Raw genomic sequence first — 17,916 nt, forward strand, 5'->3', positions numbered from 1 at the left:
TTTGGAACCAGGAGAGAAACTCTAATCACCTGAGTTATCCCTCCCTAAATACCAATGTGACCCATTTATCATATTTTGTAATGACCAAATTTACGAAATCTAACCCAAATTCGACCTGTCGACCTGAATTAATAGGTCTAGTTATCGAAAGCTTTTAACGTTAAAATGACGATGTATTATGACAATGAAATACGCAATAATGAAAAGACACACCCTTATCTTATCTGAACTTCTTTGTATGAAATAAGTAAAAACAATGTGGGGGAGTAGTTTTAGCAACAATCCTAAAGGGGCAAAGTGGGTCATTATGAAATTGATAAAAGAAGTTGCCGCCAAATCAAGAGGTGACTCCTTTCTCAAGAAAAATCCAACAAACACGCCTAAATTACCCAGTTTCTTCAATACAGCAACCAAGTGACCAAACTGCCAACAGAAGCGAGATACAGAAAATTGAGTCCAATGCAACACTCCGATTAGCTGCCAACAATTTTTCCATCAAAATTTCATTTATTCTCAATTTCTTCTTTAAAACCCTATTCAATCGATTCAAAAATTAGTAGTTTGGTGATCAATGTTTAGGTCAGCTTTTCTCTCTCTTCGAGGACGCTCGAAGCCCGTTAATCTTCTTCAACGGTTTGTCATTACCTTTTCTTTCCTTTTTTTTTTATTCAATTTTTTTTTTCAAATTCTTGAATTAAGCTTGATAATATGCAGCATTGTACTTCAATTTTGTATTTTCAAATTTTTTTGATGAAGTGTTGTTTGATACTAGGGTTGAGTTATTGATGCATATTTACATTTTTTTTTATGTTACGTAGCGTAATTTTGGTGTAAATTTGGTTCAAAATTAGGGTTTATGATTTATTGAAGTTTCTGAGAGAGTAATTCGTTGTTTTTCTTAATTCGGGAAGCTGATTTTACGAGTTTGGTCAATATTGTAGAGGTTTTGATTTTGTTGTTGATTTGTCAAATTTTGCTGTCACTCGGATTTTGTTGTTTAAGTGTTGAGGTAATTATTTTGCAATGGATTAGCTGTGATGATTGATATGTAGTAAGAAGTAATAGGCCTAATATTGCGGTTTAAAAACATAGATGGAATCATACTATGATGTTAGGAGTAAATGATTTGGAACTTAGTGCTTGTTTCTGTGGCTAATAGTGTTTCACTGTTGTAAGAATCTCATTAGGTTGAGTAATAGATAATGAGCATAAATCGACCTTGGCTCAACTTGCTGAAGTGCATACATGTCCAAGCTGGGTTCCATCTTCAACCATAATAGTTGCCATTTGCTAATGGCTAGAGTAATTCTCAAGTCATATGTACTCTAAGTTGTACTACATATAATCTTTCAACGTGGGATGAACTCTCTCCCTTGTACTTCCGCGGGATCACTTAATGGTCTAGTTTTTAATTTGACTGAAATATGGATATTTACATTATTTAGTGAAGTAGTCAACAAAACAATACAACATTATGCTCGTAATCTATATTTATTATAAATAATAGGTTTACAATGGCCGTGTATGTGAACATACTTATCTGTTATTCAACTTTGACATGATCTCCCTTTAGGGCTTCAAGTAGACTACAACAAACCCTGTATTTCTTGGTCTATGAGTGAGATTGGATTAGTTTCACGTCTTCACGATTTAGGGGTCTTGCAGAGGACCTTGCTTTTGCATTAGTTAATATTGTGCCTGCAGAACAGCAAAAACCATCTACTCCGGTTTGGTCATATTCAGTTTAATTCCTCTATCAAGCCATTAATAAATTTTGCATTGGAAGCCCAACTTCAGGGCATGGATGTTTTCCCTTTCTTCTATTTTATTATGTCGTTGTGCATCCTTTGCCATTGACAGACGATCAATGCACAGTCCAGATAATTCTATGACAAAGAATATGTATATTTTCTTATCGGTGATTCAAGTTGCAGATTTTTGTTAGAGATTATGAGCTTTTTCCCTACTTACAAAAAATCTGTGCATGATCAATTGTTAATGTTCTAGAAGGTTGTTAGTTTGCGCCTGCTCTGTTTCTAGACTATCTGTTCTCTATTATTAATTTCTGCTTTATTAGTATATTAAGGTTATCTTTTGGTCTTGGCATCAGAAAATTTAATTTTTCCCTGCAATATAGAGCAAGCTCATGAGAGCTCATCAATATCAAATGACGTGTCCTGTATCTGTGGCCTTTCTGAATTTTTCTCAAGGCACAGATTCTTTCTTGGCGTTGATATCATCTTCAATTCTTATGTCTGATGATCTGATTCAAAATATAAAAAGATCGAATTTAGTTATGTATTTAATGCTATACTTCTGAATATGAATTTAAGAGGTTTCTTTTTCCTTTTAGGTTTGATCCATCAAAACGGTGCCCGTGTCGTCGTGGTTATGCTAAATCAACGAGACAGTCATCTGAAAGATCAAATAGCCATGAATTACAGTTGGAGATGCATCCAAGTACCAAGACTACTAATTATAAGCCATTGATGGCTCTTGCTATTGTATGTATCTTAAACTCCATTTATTCAGTCCAAAACAAGGGTGTTATTTATCATGGATCTTTATCAATCTAATTTTTGCTGTTAGATTGCTTTATTTTGTTGTCACTTTTTCTGTGTTTAAAGGTTCTCAATTCTCATCCTGCTCAAATTAATTAAAATATTCAGCCTGTTGCTTTGCTTGGACTGGCTGGTTATGCTCGTTACAATGATGAGAAAAGAGCTATCCAGAAAGGTACTCTGATTCACACACACACACACACACACACAAGCACTTGCTTTAATTGTATTTTATTTTGATGAATACTCTGTATTTCTTTTATTTTATGCTGGAAAACCTCATCACTCAATGTTTGAGGCCAGTAAATTTCATTGAATTATGCTTCTTTGTTATCTTTGGGATAGAGAGAATTACTTGTTTAAACCTCAGCCTTGATAATGACAGAGGATTCAAAGTTTGTCCCCGGATTTCCTGGTCATTTACTAATACTTTGGCTTTGTTCGACTTGAAATTTTTTTTGAATATCACAAAATATGCTCCCTGCATATCTTTTTATTTTCTTCCCGAATTTAGCTTATTTATTTATGTTTTTTAGTACTTGTCATTTTTGAATACTAATGCAGTATTCCCTTAGTGAAACTGAATTTGCCATTTAGAATTCGAAAGGAATTTTGTTGATCACATTTGGATACTGGTGCAATAATTGTCATGTTTCAAATTCTTTATACATGTGCGGTGAGCCAGTGACCTAAATTGCATGTTTTTGTTTTATTTTTAATTTTTTAATTTTAATTTTTTTTAATTTTGGGAGGTATCTTCTTTGAGAGACTGCAAGTTAGCTCTGGGTGGCTTAACACTTTTCTTTTTGAAATTGAATTAGCAATATGTTGATTGACCAAGCCCTTTCTTCAAGCAATGAATTATACAATAATGATAGCTGGAGCAGTGAAATTATATGTTTTTGATTGACATGTCTGTTGTTTCCCTCTTCCAATTCATCAGGTGAAGGATCAAGGGAAGGAATGACTGTCAAGGGGCCTATTATTGGTGGTCCTTTTGAGTTGATTAATACTGATCACCAAATAGTTACTGAGCGGGATCTTCATGGACATTGGGTACTCTTATACTTTGGTTATACATCATCACCTGATATTGGGCCAGAGGAAGTGCAGAAAATGGCAAAGGCCATTGACATTTTAGGTTCAATGCATTCACCTTAATTTATCAATGCTTTTTTTGTTCTTGATTGAGATAAATTGCTGACATTTTCTATTTGTTGTCACTAGAGTCAAAACATAATGTTAAGCTTCTACCTGTTTTTGTCACAATTGATCCCCAGCGTGACTCTCCTCAACAGCTAAAAACGTATCTTAGAGGTGGTTTTTCTTATTCCATTTAAATGTCTTCATCCAAACTTATTATATTATGTAATGTGCCGAGATCTGAAAATAGCTTACAATTGATGCCTCATTTCTACTCCTTCAAGAATGCAGAGTTTGATCCAAGAATAGTGGGGTTAACTGGATCTGTTAACTCTATAAGGCAAATAGCACAAGAATATCGGGTTTTTTTTAAGAAGGTTGAAGAGGATGGGAGTGACTATCTGATTGAATCATCCCATAATATGTAAACTTTATTCCCTCTGAAACCTTTTATTCCACTTTCTGTCCAGTGAGATTGCATTTTCATGGATGTGATGGATTGTGTAGGTACTTGATAAGCCCAAATATGGAAATAATGAGATGTTTTGGGGTAGAATATAATGCTACAGTGCTGGCAGATGCTATAGGCAAAGAGTTGTAGAAGCAATCTGGATCTTCCTAGAGGTAAGAGAGATGCTATTTTTTTTGGGGAAAATTTATTTGATTCATCTTTCAATGTAGGGTAAGCCTGTCAATATCCAAAATTCTCTATAAGAATATATGCATTTTGTGCTATAGATACATGTGTCTTATAACTTTAAGATTCACGAAATTTTAGGATATCCATTTCAATAAAAAGCAGCTCCCAGCCCTCTATAAGTAATATAATGATATCATACATTAAACCTTTGTAGAAAGGTAATGATTTTAATGTGTTCCATTTGGAAAGTTCTGGCTTGCACATGCTATGAGAGAATTGCTGTACTGTGGCTAGTTTATTGAATCTTTTTTCAAGATCTTCATCCACTAGTTTGGCACTGGCTGTACCCTGTCTGAATGATATGCAGCTACATTTATATGAGTTGATCACTGTCTCTTGCTCTCAAGTACTGGAGATTTTGACATGAAAAGTGCAAGTGCAATTGAAGTCTTGTAATTTTGTGATACCGAAGTTCTTAATATAACCTTTGAGTTTACATGTGATAGACATGGTATTTAACCTATCTTGGATCAAGGAAATGTAGGAGTATTTATTCTGGAATGGAAATTAGGCTAAAGCTGAACTTAAAGCATAATTGAATCCTAACCATAGCTAGTTTTATAAATGAGGGATACTTCACAATTATAAGGATTGTCTAGTTTGGAGTGATATTTTTATCTTACTTTTGTTGTGCAGGGTGGGAGGACGGAGTAAGGAGGTATATATTAGGTGGATGGGTGATTGAAGTCCTTAGGAACGGTCATAGATAGCACGCCACTTTTCTTTGTTTTCTTTTCTTCCCAGCATATTCTGTTTGCAAAAATATAAAACAAATAATGTCATCTATTACCTAACTATTTACCATTCCTTGACAGTGTGTTTGGATATTAAAAAGGGAAGGAAAAGAAGGGGAGGGAGGGGAAGGGAAGGGGAGGGGAGGGAAGAAAGATGAGTTTTCCTTCCAAATCTCTCCATTTATGGAGAGATGAATTTCTTACAATTTAATCCCTCCATTTCTCTCCCCTCCAATTCCCTTCCTTTCTCATTTATCATCCAAATAAAAGATAACCAATCCCTTCATTTCCCTTCCCTTCCTTTCCCTCCATTTCCTCCAATCCAAACACACCATGAGAGAGTGAGAGTGAGAGAGAGAGAGAGAGAGAGAGAGAGAGAGGAGAGGGGGGGGGGGGATCAAAGCTAGAGGATTATCCCAGCTAATTTGAGTTTCAACTCCATAATGATATATAAAATCATAAATCATTTGTTCTCATCACAACAATATAACTTTCACACTATTTATCTGTTACACTTTGACCATGTTTGGTGATTTATACTCCCTCCGTTTTTTTAATAAATAAAGTGTTTTCCTTTTGCGGTCATGTTTAAATAAATGAAACGTTTTCTTTTTTAGTAACTTTTTTCTATTTTTTAATAATATTTTATCTATTTTTTAATAATACTCTATTAACTAATGGTCCCCACACTGCCCCTTACTTTATTCTCTCTCTTCAAAGTTATACCCCACTACCTACTATTTTAATAAATTCAACTAATTTTCCTAAAACTCCTTGAAATTTAAAACGTTTCATTGATTTAAAAACGGAGGGAGTACTTGATTAAAAAAATATAGCAATGAGAAATGTTGGGGATTCTTTTGGATTTGTCAAAGTACATATCTTTATAGTATCAACTTTTAATATTCAACCAAAAAAAAAAAAACCAAACTTTTAATAAGTGGTACAAGTCCTGCATTGGCAAAATTGTTGCAACTAATGATGAACAAAGGAAGTATGAAGGATGAAAGCTCTGTAGGCTATCGATTTCATTATATTCATATGATTTGGAACTATGTCGCATGGATATGGCCTGGGAACAGTAAAATGGTTTGGTAGGTAGCAAGCAGATCCAGATTATGAAACCCAAAATATATAACAAAACACCACTCTTAATTACCAATAGTATAGAAACTGATAATCTGATATCAGCAACATTTTCATTTTTCACTATTGATGACGTGAGGCAGGCTTGTTGGCTATTATGTTATTTTCATTTCTTAAGAATAAATTTTGGAAAGCATAGCCAGATGGGAACGTAGATATCTCAAGGATGAAAGAAGTCTAGGTCTGATACTATGATTCAATTACTTAAAGAACTTTACAGAGTATTTTTAGTAAAACGTGTTTCTAAACTCGGAAAAATGCAACTCGTGTAAAGCAGGGTGGCATTTTTCTTATGATGAGAGTTGACGAGCTGCAAGTCATTTATTACAAAAGTATAATAGCCTATAAACATCCGTAATTACTACGTCCGTACTATCGTTCTCTGGCATGAATCCTTTCTGGATATGGCGAATTGCTGATGCAGTTGACCTTACCATAAAAGATGTTTGTTTGTGCGTCTCAATCATTTCCAGAATAATGTTCTGGTGCATCTTGGTGTAGAAATGCAAGTTGGAACTTTTTCAACATAATGTAGGTAACTAGATATCTCTGTACTTTCTTTAAAGTATGGATATCTGCTTATGGTGTTGACCTGCACGTTGTTGCAAAATAGTGTACGACCTGGTCCTGAATCAATTTTCATCATTATTGTGATACAAAGTCAATTTTGGTAAAATGTCTTATCAGCCTAGGGATGGCCGACAAAGGTATAGAATGAGGAATGATTTATTTATATAATAATTATTATATACATCCCCTAATTGTATAATAACCTTCTTGTTATGTAACGATTATAAAGTATAAACACATTCAATTCTTTTTATTTTTTATTTTATTTTTAATTTACTTATTCCTTGTTCCTTTAGGATGCAAAAGATCCCATTTGTGATGGAATCAAGTATTTTGGATATCTCAGGCTCGTAGTTAGGTGGAGGATACACGACGCCAACTTACTTTCTGATTTTTAGCTTCTTGGAAACTTCTCAGATTAGACCTACTTTGGAGGACATGGCTCAGTCTTATGGATTGTGTGTTCCTGCTATCTGGATTTTAATACTGATTGTTACCCAAGCTTACTTTTTTTATTTTGCCATTTCATTAACGTAGGTTGAGCTTTGAATAAGTAGCCTAAGACAAATCAAATGTGATTTGATTTGGTATAATATTATAGAGAACTACCCTTTACGTCGTCATTGACTCAATTGTAGAGTTTTTTAATCCTCTTGGTTTTACCAATTTTTGTTTATTCACTCACTTGACTACTCTCTAGTCTTTATCAGATGGAGTAATGTTTAATTGCAAATGAAACGATTGATGTTGTCAAATACAAATGGTTATTCTATTATGAAAATTTAAATCTAGACATTTCTAAACATATTGTTGTCAGAATTCTTAGAAGTAGAGGCGACTCAGTGACTGTAGGCTAAATTGATGCAATGTGAATCAGTATTTAAACTATAGGCTTGTTTTGATAGCATGATTAGCATCAAGTTTTCCCGGTTGTCTTTAACCAGTCTCCTACCTAGGTTGAGTACGGCAGCATGCTGAGCTGATTTATTTTCAGGCTTGTTAAAGTGACATACGGAGTACATTATTTATTTATTTATTTCAATGTGAAAATTAACTGAAAATCTAAAAAAAAATAAAAGGGTTATTACCTGCTTATTAGGACCCTGACTAGACTTTAAGCCTCATAATTTTTTTGGTCTAATATTTAATAAGATTCAAACCTTAGACCTCTAGAATCTAAGTTAAGTTTCAAACCAATTAAGTGAGCCAACATAACACTTTGTTGGTGGTTGTTGATAGTTTAAGCTTACATAATTTTAGATGTCGTGTATTTTATACGCACCACCTTGGCAATGTCGGGATGTACCTTTCTTAAGGTGGAACTGTTTATATCTTGCAAATACAGAGTGTTAGAAATATTTAGCATAGGCGTTTTCTTACCATATGGCATATATAGAGTACTCCGTAAATTTTTAATATCTGAAACAGCTGTAAGGGAAAATTCTCGTGAGCAAATGATGAAAATGGTAAGAAATCAAATTGCACTAATTGCAGATACTCTCCACAGTGTGAAATCTCGTATGCTAAACTGCTAATCTTGAAATTGTTAAGTATGTGGCCTGGTGAAGATAATTATCAGATTAGCTGACGATAATTACACGTCATTTGTGATTAATTTTGGAAAGAAATTTTTTGTATTACGTAATACAAGTCATATTTGATCGGGATTTGAATTTCCAGCTGGAAAATAAAAATAGAACATTAACTAGGATTTTATTGCCCTTTACTGAAGAAGTACAGTCTGAAACTGCTATGTTCTTGGACCTTTATGGTACAAAGATTACTATACTTTGTATTACGGCAAAAATTAGTACAAAGTTCATTTTTATCGAAAATGACCCCCCCAAAAAAAAAAAAAAGTTGAGTTTTAATTTTTTTTTTTTTTACTAGTAACTGACAGCTCTTTGAGAGAAATCAGATAGTAAAGTAGCTAGTAATCATACTTGGAGTTAATACTCACGTATAAAATTTACGCAATTACGTCTTTCTTTTCCTCCCTTCAATCTTTTTTTGTAAAGTATTTTCCTATATTTTCTGTGTTCCCTCAAAAAAAAATATTTTCTGTGTGTAATTTGAGGACAAGGACTCAACACCAAAAATTATGGGGATGTTTTTTTCTTAATTTGTTTATTAGATTTAAAAGAAATATAAATTGGTTTCTAAAAATTTAGAGATCCTGATTATCCCCAAATGACCTGGTCTCCTAGCTTTTCTCCTTCCCATCCACCAACCCCATTTTTTTTTTCCTATGGAATCAAGTTGACAATTGAGGAAAAATAATTTGGAAAAAAAATATAATTAAACATATTTTATTTAAAAAAATCCTTCAAGTAAAAACCTTTTTGAGCAAAATCTTTGAAATAATTATTTTATATTTATTCAAAACATAAGTTGGCTCCCACCTTTTCCCCCTCCTCTTTCTTTCTCTCTCTTGCATTGCATTGTCAATATTTGGTTGAATATCTTGAACAAAGAATAAAAAGGGTGATCAAATTAGGAAAAAATCAAAGGTAATAAGGTTGGCATTTTTGGTCTCATCTCTTTTTTGTATGATAAAATGAGATGATTGATGATAACATAAGATGAACAGCCCTGCTTTGTAAGGGAGGGTTGTTTTTTTCCCTCATCCTTTTCATTTTTGAAACTTTCAATTTCGTTTTTACAGTTTCACATGCATGGATGCTGGGAATTCTTCCTGGAGTAGGCTGGAATAGATGGTGTTAGATTGGGATTATCGTCGGGAATAAGTCATCGTTGTTACATGTTTGGTAAAAAATCAAGGGAAAACATGAGCAGTGGCGTTTCATCACCAGATCAAAAGAAATCAGGGTGTGGGCTGCTGGGGGCTGTTTTTGGAGGAACAAAAAAATTTTGGCCTAGAAGAGCCACGTCAACAGGCTCCCTTCCTAGTCAACATGGTAGCCTTAATGACGTAGACAGCCCCAAGAGAATTCCGAGTGATAGCCACAATTCCAAGAAGAGACGAGGCAGTTTTGATGACCTTGATGCTAACAGCAGCGTCTCTTCTCAACCTTCCTCAAGCCGCGGTGGCCCTAAACCTCAACAGAAATGCCCTCCTGTTCGATTACAACAGCAGCAACAACATCAGCAGCAGCAACAGCAACATCATGTTAGAAGACCGTCCTCAAATGACACAACCGTAGTGCAAGCTTCAAGAAGCCTGACACCAGCACAGAATCAGAATCGAAGTAATGATCATAACACAAAGAAAATGCCTCCAAAGGAAGCATTGGGGATATCCGGTGAGTTAGAGATGATGATAGCCGAGCACCAGAAGGGTAGAGGCGGGATCAATCTTGTCCGAGCTTCATCTGGCAATGTGATGGTCCAAAGTAGTTTAGGTAACTTGAGGCAGCCTGGGGGATCCCCTTATACATATAAACCAGCCTCCAATGGCAAGCCAGAAGAACAACAAGCTCCCAAAAATATTATAAACTTTTCATCAAAATATTCAAATAGTGGGATGGGGAACATTGTGAACAAGAAGCAGATAGAAAACGGGGAGAAAGCAACAGGTGGGACTTCTCTATGTCGAGCATTGTCTTGTAGGATGGACCCTGAGGAGTTGAAGATATTGGGGAATGAAGATTATAAGAATGGCAACTTTGCAGAAGCCTTAGCTTTGTATGAGCGAGCCATTGATTTGGACCCCTCCAAGGCTTCCTACAGGAGTAATAAGAGTGCTGCTTTGACAGCTCTAGGGCGGCTTCTTGAGGCTGTTTTTGAGTGCAGAGAAGCCATTGGTATAGAGCCCCATTACCACAGGGCTCACCATCGTTTGGCTAATCTTTATCTAAGGTACGTAATTACAATGGCACTTTATTCACCGAACTACATCAGCCATATGATTGGTTCTGTTATATTCTTGGAAGTTTTTTCATGTAAAAAATCTGTACGATTTTTTCAGATTAGGAGAAGCAGAAAAGGCTATCTATCACTTCAAACGAGCAGGGCCGGAAGCCGACCCAGATACAATGAGTAAAGCAAAGCTTGTTCTTGGACACATGAAGAAGTGTGAGGAGGCTAAGAGGTTGAAGGATTGGCACACCGTGCTCAGAGAATCTGGGAATACCATAGGTGCCGGAGCAGATTCTGCACCTATGGTTAGTATCTTTTGCATTGTGTGACTAGTTATTTGTTCAACATAGGTGTAATAGATACAAATTTCAAATACAGCTATGTAAGTTGTTGACATTGCTGATGTTTTTTTGTTTACTTGAACAAAGATATTTGCATTACAAGCTGAGGCATATTTAAAGCTCCATCGGCCTCAAGATGCCGTAGCAACATGGGAAAACGGTCCAGATTTTGATGTGGATCAGTGTACCAAGCTATTTGGCTCTGCAGGGAATGCTATGTTATTGTTGATCAGGGCTCAGGTTGACATGGCTGCAGGAAGGTTAGTCTGTCCCATTTAAAAATATTTTCAAATCTTGATTGTCGTTTGTTGTTTCCCTCTTCAGGCATTGCTAGTATATAAGTAATGTAACTACAAACGAGGGATAAAAGAATGATTTAATTTAACCAAAAAAAGTCAATTAGTAGCCTTAATTAGTTGATAGCATGATGATTTTGCTAAAAATGTACTGTAAGACAGCTCAAAATGTTGGTTGAAGATAGGGGTTAACTGTACATTAATCTAGTAATTCCAACCAATCACACCAACTATGCTTTAATAACTGCTCCAGGTGAATTCGTCGTGTGAATTATTTCTTATTTAATGTGGTCTGCTTACAAACTTGTCAACCAAGATTAGCAAGCTTCTGATTTTAAAAAATATAAAATTCCTCGTTGTCAAATCATTGTTTTCTTTTAGTAGGTGCTGTAGAACTTTCTATCATACTGAGGGTGGTTAATCTTTGTTACTATTGTTCTAATCTAACATTCACTCCTGTCCTAATCTTAGATACTGTTAATTTAAATAAACATCCAGTCATGTCTTACCATTTGCGTGCTGATATACTATTCTTTTGCTTTCTTTTTTTGAGATGATTCATTCCAATTCTCCTAATTACTCTGATTATTTACTCTAGTCCACCACTATACCAAAAGTTTAATTTCATTTATTCTTTTCTAAGTAATGTAAAAAGTCTAATAGTGTGCCATTTTTCATCATATAAAAGCAGGGCCTACATTCATGCTTAGCTATGGTTAATGCTGACTCTTTGGAAATTAATCTCAAATGACTAATCTTATTGAATACTAGTTCAAGAATGGCTCTCTGTTATGTGACACGTTTGATCTAAGTTCTCCTAATAACCTTGAAGGATCAAGCTTTTAGTTATAATGTCATATTAGGTTGGGCACATGCTCAAATTTCTCATTTCTGTGGAATGTTGATGCCACAACTTAATGTTTCATAATACGGCCTGATTTTGTTGTTAATATAGGCACACTACAAGTTTTTTTTCATTTCTGGATTCACACTCAATTTGTGGGAAATTCATAAATCTTCATAATGACATAATGTAAGAAAAAGTAGTTTTTAAACTCTTAAAGGGGATTGCAGGTTTGACGATGCAATGGAAGCAATCCAACATGCAGGTAGATTAGACCCGTCCAACAGGGAGGTGGGTGTAGTGACACGAAGGGCTCGAGCCGTGTCCAATGCTCGAGCTCGTGGGAATGACTTGTTCAATGAGAGCAGGTTCTCAGAAGCTTGTGTTGCTTATGGCCAAGGACTTGAGCATGACCCACAAAATTCAGTGTTGCTTTGCAACCGAGCAGCTTGTCGTGCCAAACTCAGGCAGTTTGAGAAAGCAATAGAGGACTGTACTGCTGCACTTAATGCTCGTCCCTCTTATACCAAGGCTAGACTAAGAAGAGCCGACTGTAATGTTAAGGTATAGGGTTTTTCTTTTCTGATGCAATCCCATTTGAGTGCTAGTTATCTATGCTTCCTTTTTTATGTTATTTTCAATAATAATGTAAAAATAGAATATGTTTGCATACTTTTGACCACTTTTTACTTTCAGCAGTCTTTTTTATAGATTGTTTAACTTTGGGCATAAATACTGTTCTATGTTAGTTTGGGAAAGGCTATCTCTCCTGGCAATCGCTAACTGGTTGCTGTTGTCGTTTATCCTTAATAGATTATGGCATACTACCTGTTTAACACTTGCCTAATTAGTTGAATAATTGGCACATTGAAGAAGGATAATGCTCACGTAATCCACAGTCTGTCATATTTACCATGTTTCATTCCAACACAAGAAGACATCTTTTGGTGTTGAGTCTGTGCATACATGATTGAATTTTGTTTTCTGCAAATATTGTCAGTTGCAAAAATGGGAAGCTGCTGTGAGAGATTATGAAATCCTATTCCAAGAATCACCAGGAGACGAGGACATGGCAAAGGCATTTTTTAAGGTAGAGATGCAGCTAAAGAAGCAGCGGGGAGAAGATGTGTCAAACTTGCAATTTGGAAATGACTGTCTTGTTAAAATCCATAGTGACGAACACTTCAAAAGTGTGACATCCTGGCCTGGTAAACTAACTGTTGTTTAGTGTTCCCAATCATAAATTGAAGTTCATAATATATGCCTAGCAATTTGTATATATGATGGATCATTATGCAGGTCTATCAGTGGCCTTGTTCTGTAATAAGCCAGGCGAGAGACAAACACTGCAATTCATTGGACAACTCTGCAAAAGATACCAAACCATAAAATTTCTCAAGGTCAGTCTCAAATTTTAACTGGTTGATGTTACCACTTTTGAAACTTACGGCCAAGTCAGACACTCAGACTTTATTAGTTATAGTATGCGCTCCATAATCATATGCCATAACACACAAGCTGCCAATGATCATCTGAATTTTAATCCTTCCTTACATTCAGGTCGAAGTTGAAGATTCCCAAAACTTGGTGAAATCCGAGGGTGTTGGCTCATTGCCAGCCTTCAAGATATACCAAAGTGGTTCGAGGGTTAAAGAAATTCGCGGAGAAGATCATGAATCCTTAGAGTGCTCAATCAAAGAGTATACAAGCTAGCATACATGAGAAAAGCATTGTAGAGAAAGTTTGTCATTCTTTCATTAATTTGTAATTTTTTTTTTTTTTTTTCTTTCTCGTGGCTATATTATAGTGCCTGGTTGGAGTGTCAAGAAAAGTTAAGTTTCTTAGGATGCAGCTTTCCATGACTAGGGTTACATATATGGCAGGAAGGAAAAGAAAGGAGGGAACTGCAGCGCAATCTGAATCATTTTGCTTCAATTTAGATTTGATCCTGTTAATTTGCCAGCTTACTCAGCAAATTTCTGTATCAGTTCATTTTGTGGGATGACTTTTGCAGAAAATTAAAAGATATACATTTTGAACTCTCCATATATTTTGTAAGATGAAGTTTATATAGTGTAAAACCACCTTTTAATGTAGAGTAATCATGTTGCGAGACATAGAATGTTAGAAGTACTCAAAAGTAACTCCCAGAGGGATAATAAGGTGGAAATTATTACAATTTTAAAACAGCAAAACGTAGTATGAGACGGTCTTACAGAGACCTAACGTGAGACACGATAGGAATAAAAGAATTTTTTCTTTTCACGTAAATTTGTATAGAACTTAGTCATGGTCTTCAATCTTCATTGAGACTCTCTATTGTCATTTTCTATTGGATCTGGACTCTGGACCATAGCAACCCTTAAGAATGTTGGATAGTGAGGTTTTTGATGGGTATGTAGATATTGTAATGCCAAGTGCCAAGAAAAAATTGAAGGGCTTCATATATATTACTAATATGACTATATGAGTATAATTTATGGCCTTTACTTGGGATAAAATCCTGGATATATGTCAATTTTCATATGTTTCAGTCAATTAAAAAAAAAATAAAAAATGGATTGTAGATTTATAGCTCTTTTAAAACTTTAGATGAATACTAAAATCATTAATCATCTTTGATCGTGATAGCTGACTTGGCTAATTTTGAAAGAGAGAGATTTTTTTTTATGTTTGGTAGTTGAATTTGCACTTTTTATATAACTTCAGATATTGTGAGGCTTACCACTTTTTGCACTCTTATTATGAGTTCCTTCGTATCATTTTGTGAAGGTATTTATTTATTTATCTAATTATTGCGGAGTACTCCGTATATTATAAGAGTTGTTCTTTGCTCAGTGTACAAATTAGTTTGCTATGGCTAATAGCCTAATAGCAAACTTTTTTTTTTTTGCTAATAGCCTTATAGCAAACTTTGTTCATACTCTTTAATCTTTATAGAGGAAACAACCCCCTTAGGACTCCTCATTATTGAACAAGAATTCGTAAAAAAAGGACTTAACTTTATTACTAGTATTATATTAGTCCCACCATTAAACATTTAAACATGAATTTAACCTTTGTCCAACCCATTCTCCACTTCCGCTCAAGCTAACATAGATTACCTCTATTCAATTTAAGATGATTGATCATTTTCTTTCAATGGACCCATTCCTATTACACTAGTCAAAGGTACAATATGATTGATCATGTTATACCTGAGTTGTCACTTGAGAAATGATCCACCTCATTTCATGTATCTTTTGCCAAATTTATCATTGTTCTTAGATAGTTTGATGTAGTAGTTGACCGGATTTGAGATGTGAAATATCAATACTCAATTACTCCATATTTACTTACACATTGTCTAAATAAGTTTGGTTGTTCTTTCGGTAAGAAAAATCAATTATCTTGAAAATATATTAATTGGTATAACAAAATAAACGACAAACTTGAATAGCTGCCATTGAGCAGAAAGTAACTTGGGGTTGTTTGGTTACGCAAAGAAAATGGGGAAAGTGGAAAATTATGAGAATTTGAAAATGGAGGAGTTGTTTGGTTGATAATAAGAAATGTAAACGAAGGAATTGCAAATTCATGAAAATTGTGCCTTTTCACAAAACATGGGAAGTTAATTACCCAACCCCCTAGGTAAGTCAAAATTCCCGTGATTTACAACTTTTTTTTTATTCTAACCAAACAACTTTATGCAATTTCAATTTGATTTAGTAATTTAATTTCCATAAAATACAAATTCCTATAGGAAGAAAATTCCCATAATAGCCAAACGACACGTTAGTAAGTCTTTCCAAATTTAACAAAAAAAAACTACACACATAATAATGAAATCAAGCAAATAATGAACAAATTCACACAAAAAACCCCTCAACAAAACTTTTATTAATATCACAAATAACTTACAAAACCAAGTTAATCTTACCTCAAACTCTCAATCTCATCACAAACCACAAACCTTCAACAACCCTTTTTTTTTATTTGGATTGTTAAAACACAAATTCAAGATGAAGCAACAGACCTCAAAGCAGGAACAGCTTGCTTAGACAAAGAAACAGGACAATAATTTCTAGTAGCAGAAAGTTCATAAGGATAAGAATCAGATTTAAGCCATTGTTCAACATCAAACTTCTGCTGTGCGCACTTAACATGGGGCCCAGTAGTTGTAACCTCAACATAGTTACAGTACCAACCATGGTGTGGGCCCGACCCATCGGAAATCACCCGCATGCCGCAAACTGGTGCTGTTAGACATGGGCCGCGCCCACTGAACACGTCCAAGTTACCCCTCTCGAAGTAGTCGTAGTTTTGGCCCATTAGCCCGCCCCAGCTTTCGATGTCGGTAATTCTAACTCCGTCGCCGTTTTGACCCCATAATTCGAGGCTGATCTTAGAGTCCGTCCCTGCTTTTATGACGGACCCTGTCCTGACGTATATGGTGTACACGCATTCTGACTCGTCACCTGCCTGTTATGCAAAGAAATGAATTTATTTTTTGATTGAAATCATTGGAGAAATTTGTCAAATGTAAAATGTGTAATTGGATTAGACTTACAGATACAGATCGAGCGATCAGAGCCAAGGATAAGAAGACGATGGCGTTTAACAACGCAGGGTTTCTCCCCATTTTGCTGCTGATGAGTGTTCGTTGTTAATTTCTCTCTCTTCGTTGGTAGGAGTGGTGGGAATAGATGTGCGACTTGTGTTATTTTGATGGATCAGTTTTAGCTTCTTGTGGTATTGATACTGACGGTTTAATTATAGATCTTTTTTTTATAGTGGGAACGGAAATTTCTGTGTTTTCGTGTTAATTGCAACACTTTACAAATAACAATTTACAAATACTCGTATTAAGTATAGACTTTTTCTAATTTTATTATTTTTAATGTTGGATCTAGTTAATTGGCACCTAGTAGGGAATCGATCCAAATAATACTAATATTTTCGTATATTTGAATATAAAAGTCATATTGTTAACGCACCTCATAATTAAATATGCTACTTCGTATCTATTTTAATCAAAAATCATATATTATTATTGAATTATTCTCTTGTTTTAACAAATGCATAGTTATCAATGCATTTTATTTTCATAACTTTTATTTGAGGATGAAAAAAATACACAAATGGCAAATAACGAAAGAAACTTCTATTACAACTCTCTGATCCACAATTTGATGGGTTTAGACAAGTGAAAATGATACTCTCTTCGTCCTTAATATTTTACACCATTTGTAGAAATGCACAAATAGCAAAGTACACAAAGAAAGACATGTCTATTACAGTTTTCCACTATTTGGTGGACTAATTGTAAATAATGCTTCCTCTCACCCTATTTAACTTTTCACGATCTTTTAATGTTTTAAAACAATATTATAACGATAATATATATATAGAGATGGTAATCGTCGAAGAAGGGAATCTGAACAAATCTGTAGAAAGGCCGGCATCATCATGTGAGAGCTGACACGAGTATTACAATTATTGTTTGAGACTATCCTCTAATTATAATTAGTATTAAAATAGTTATGCTCACCATGATTATTTACTCTATCTATAAGAAAGATCTCGATCCAAATAGGATCATGTGGATCAGACGATTGAAAGAAGACAAGTCTACTACATTTAGCATCCAAACAGACAATGGAAACCATTCAAACCAATTACCAAGTCAATAAGTCATATATTGTGCTTTAGAAATTAGAATTGTACATAAGTACATAACTTTAATTCATAGGCAACATTGTGAAATTTTAATTTGGCCTTAG

General features: G+C 34.8%; 3 protein-coding genes across 4 annotated transcripts; 2 read left to right on the forward strand and 1 right to left on the reverse strand.

The window, feature by feature from the left end:
* The first annotated feature begins 275 nt into the window (after positions 1–275).
* On the forward strand, positions 276–9,601 carry LOC110717437 (protein SCO1 homolog 2, mitochondrial-like). 2 transcript variants are annotated; one of them, XM_021896136.1, is made up of 8 exons: positions 276–633; positions 2,354–2,504; positions 2,670–2,736; positions 3,505–3,702; positions 3,789–3,878; positions 3,996–4,128; positions 4,212–4,328; positions 9,520–9,601. In XM_021896136.1, exons 1-7 carry the CDS (start codon positions 572–574, stop codon positions 4,303–4,305), a joined length of 795 nt encoding a protein of 264 aa, XP_021751828.1. In that variant the 5' UTR covers positions 276–571; the 3' UTR covers positions 4,306–4,328; positions 9,520–9,601. The 2 variants fall into 2 exon arrangements, with proteins under 2 accessions (XP_021751828.1, XP_021751827.1); XM_021896135.1 differs by lacking the exon at positions 9,520–9,601 and adding an exon at positions 7,151–7,573.
* Positions 9,599–14,436, forward strand: LOC110717436 (TPR repeat-containing thioredoxin TTL1-like). Its single transcript, XM_021896134.1, has 7 exons — positions 9,599–10,673; positions 10,783–10,978; positions 11,102–11,274; positions 12,385–12,718; positions 13,155–13,362; positions 13,454–13,554; positions 13,715–14,436. The coding sequence occupies exons 1-7, from the start codon at positions 9,616–9,618 to the stop codon at positions 13,865–13,867; spliced, it is 2,223 nt and encodes a 740-aa protein (XP_021751826.1). The 5' UTR covers positions 9,599–9,615; the 3' UTR covers positions 13,868–14,436.
* Positions 14,437–16,001: 1,565 nt separating this feature from the next.
* LOC110717438 (PLAT domain-containing protein 3-like) lies at positions 16,002–16,951 on the reverse strand. The gene is made up of 2 exons (XM_021896137.1): positions 16,704–16,951; positions 16,002–16,615 (listed from the first exon to the last, which is right to left on the reverse strand). The coding sequence occupies exons 1-2, from the start codon at positions 16,773–16,775 to the stop codon at positions 16,151–16,153; spliced, it is 537 nt and encodes a 178-aa protein (XP_021751829.1). The 5' UTR covers positions 16,776–16,951; the 3' UTR covers positions 16,002–16,150.
* Positions 16,952–17,916: the final 965 nt, after the last annotated feature.

This window comes from Chenopodium quinoa, unplaced genomic scaffold (assembly GCF_001683475.1).
Source record: "Chenopodium quinoa cultivar QQ74 unplaced genomic scaffold, ASM168347v1, whole genome shotgun sequence".
NCBI classification, from domain to species: Eukaryota; Viridiplantae; Streptophyta; class Magnoliopsida; order Caryophyllales; family Amaranthaceae; genus Chenopodium; species Chenopodium quinoa.

What these genes read in the sequence shown, in the direction of transcription:
- LOC110717437 (XM_021896136.1), top strand. Translation starts at nt 572, where the DNA reads ATGTTTAGGTCAGCTTTTCTCTCTCTTCGAGGACGCTCGAAGCCCGTT. An exon ending in CATTGATGGCTCTTGCTATT is followed by an intron (nt 2,505 to 2,669) that starts GTATGTATCTTA and finishes TAAAATATTCAG; the next exon opens with CCTGTTGCTTTGCTTGGACT. An exon ending in ATTGAATCATCCCATAATAT is followed by an intron (nt 4,129 to 4,211) that starts GTAAACTTTATT and finishes TGGATTGTGTAG; the next exon opens with GTACTTGATAAGCCCAAATA.
- LOC110717436 (XM_021896134.1), top strand. Translation starts at nt 9,616, where the DNA reads ATGTTTGGTAAAAAATCAAGGGAAAACATGAGCAGTGGCGTTTCATCA. An exon ending in GAGCCGACTGTAATGTTAAG is followed by an intron (nt 12,719 to 13,154) that starts GTATAGGGTTTT and finishes AAATATTGTCAG; the next exon opens with TTGCAAAAATGGGAAGCTGC. An exon ending in AAGTGTGACATCCTGGCCTG is followed by an intron (nt 13,363 to 13,453) that starts GTAAACTAACTG and finishes ATCATTATGCAG; the next exon opens with GTCTATCAGTGGCCTTGTTC.
- LOC110717438 (XM_021896137.1), bottom strand. Translation starts at nt 16,775, where the DNA reads ATGGGGAGAAACCCTGCGTTGTTAAACGCCATCGTCTTCTTATCCTTG. An exon ending in TGATCGCTCGATCTGTATCT is followed by an intron (nt 16,616 to 16,703) that starts GTAAGTCTAATC and finishes TTTGCATAACAG; the next exon opens with GCAGGTGACGAGTCAGAATG.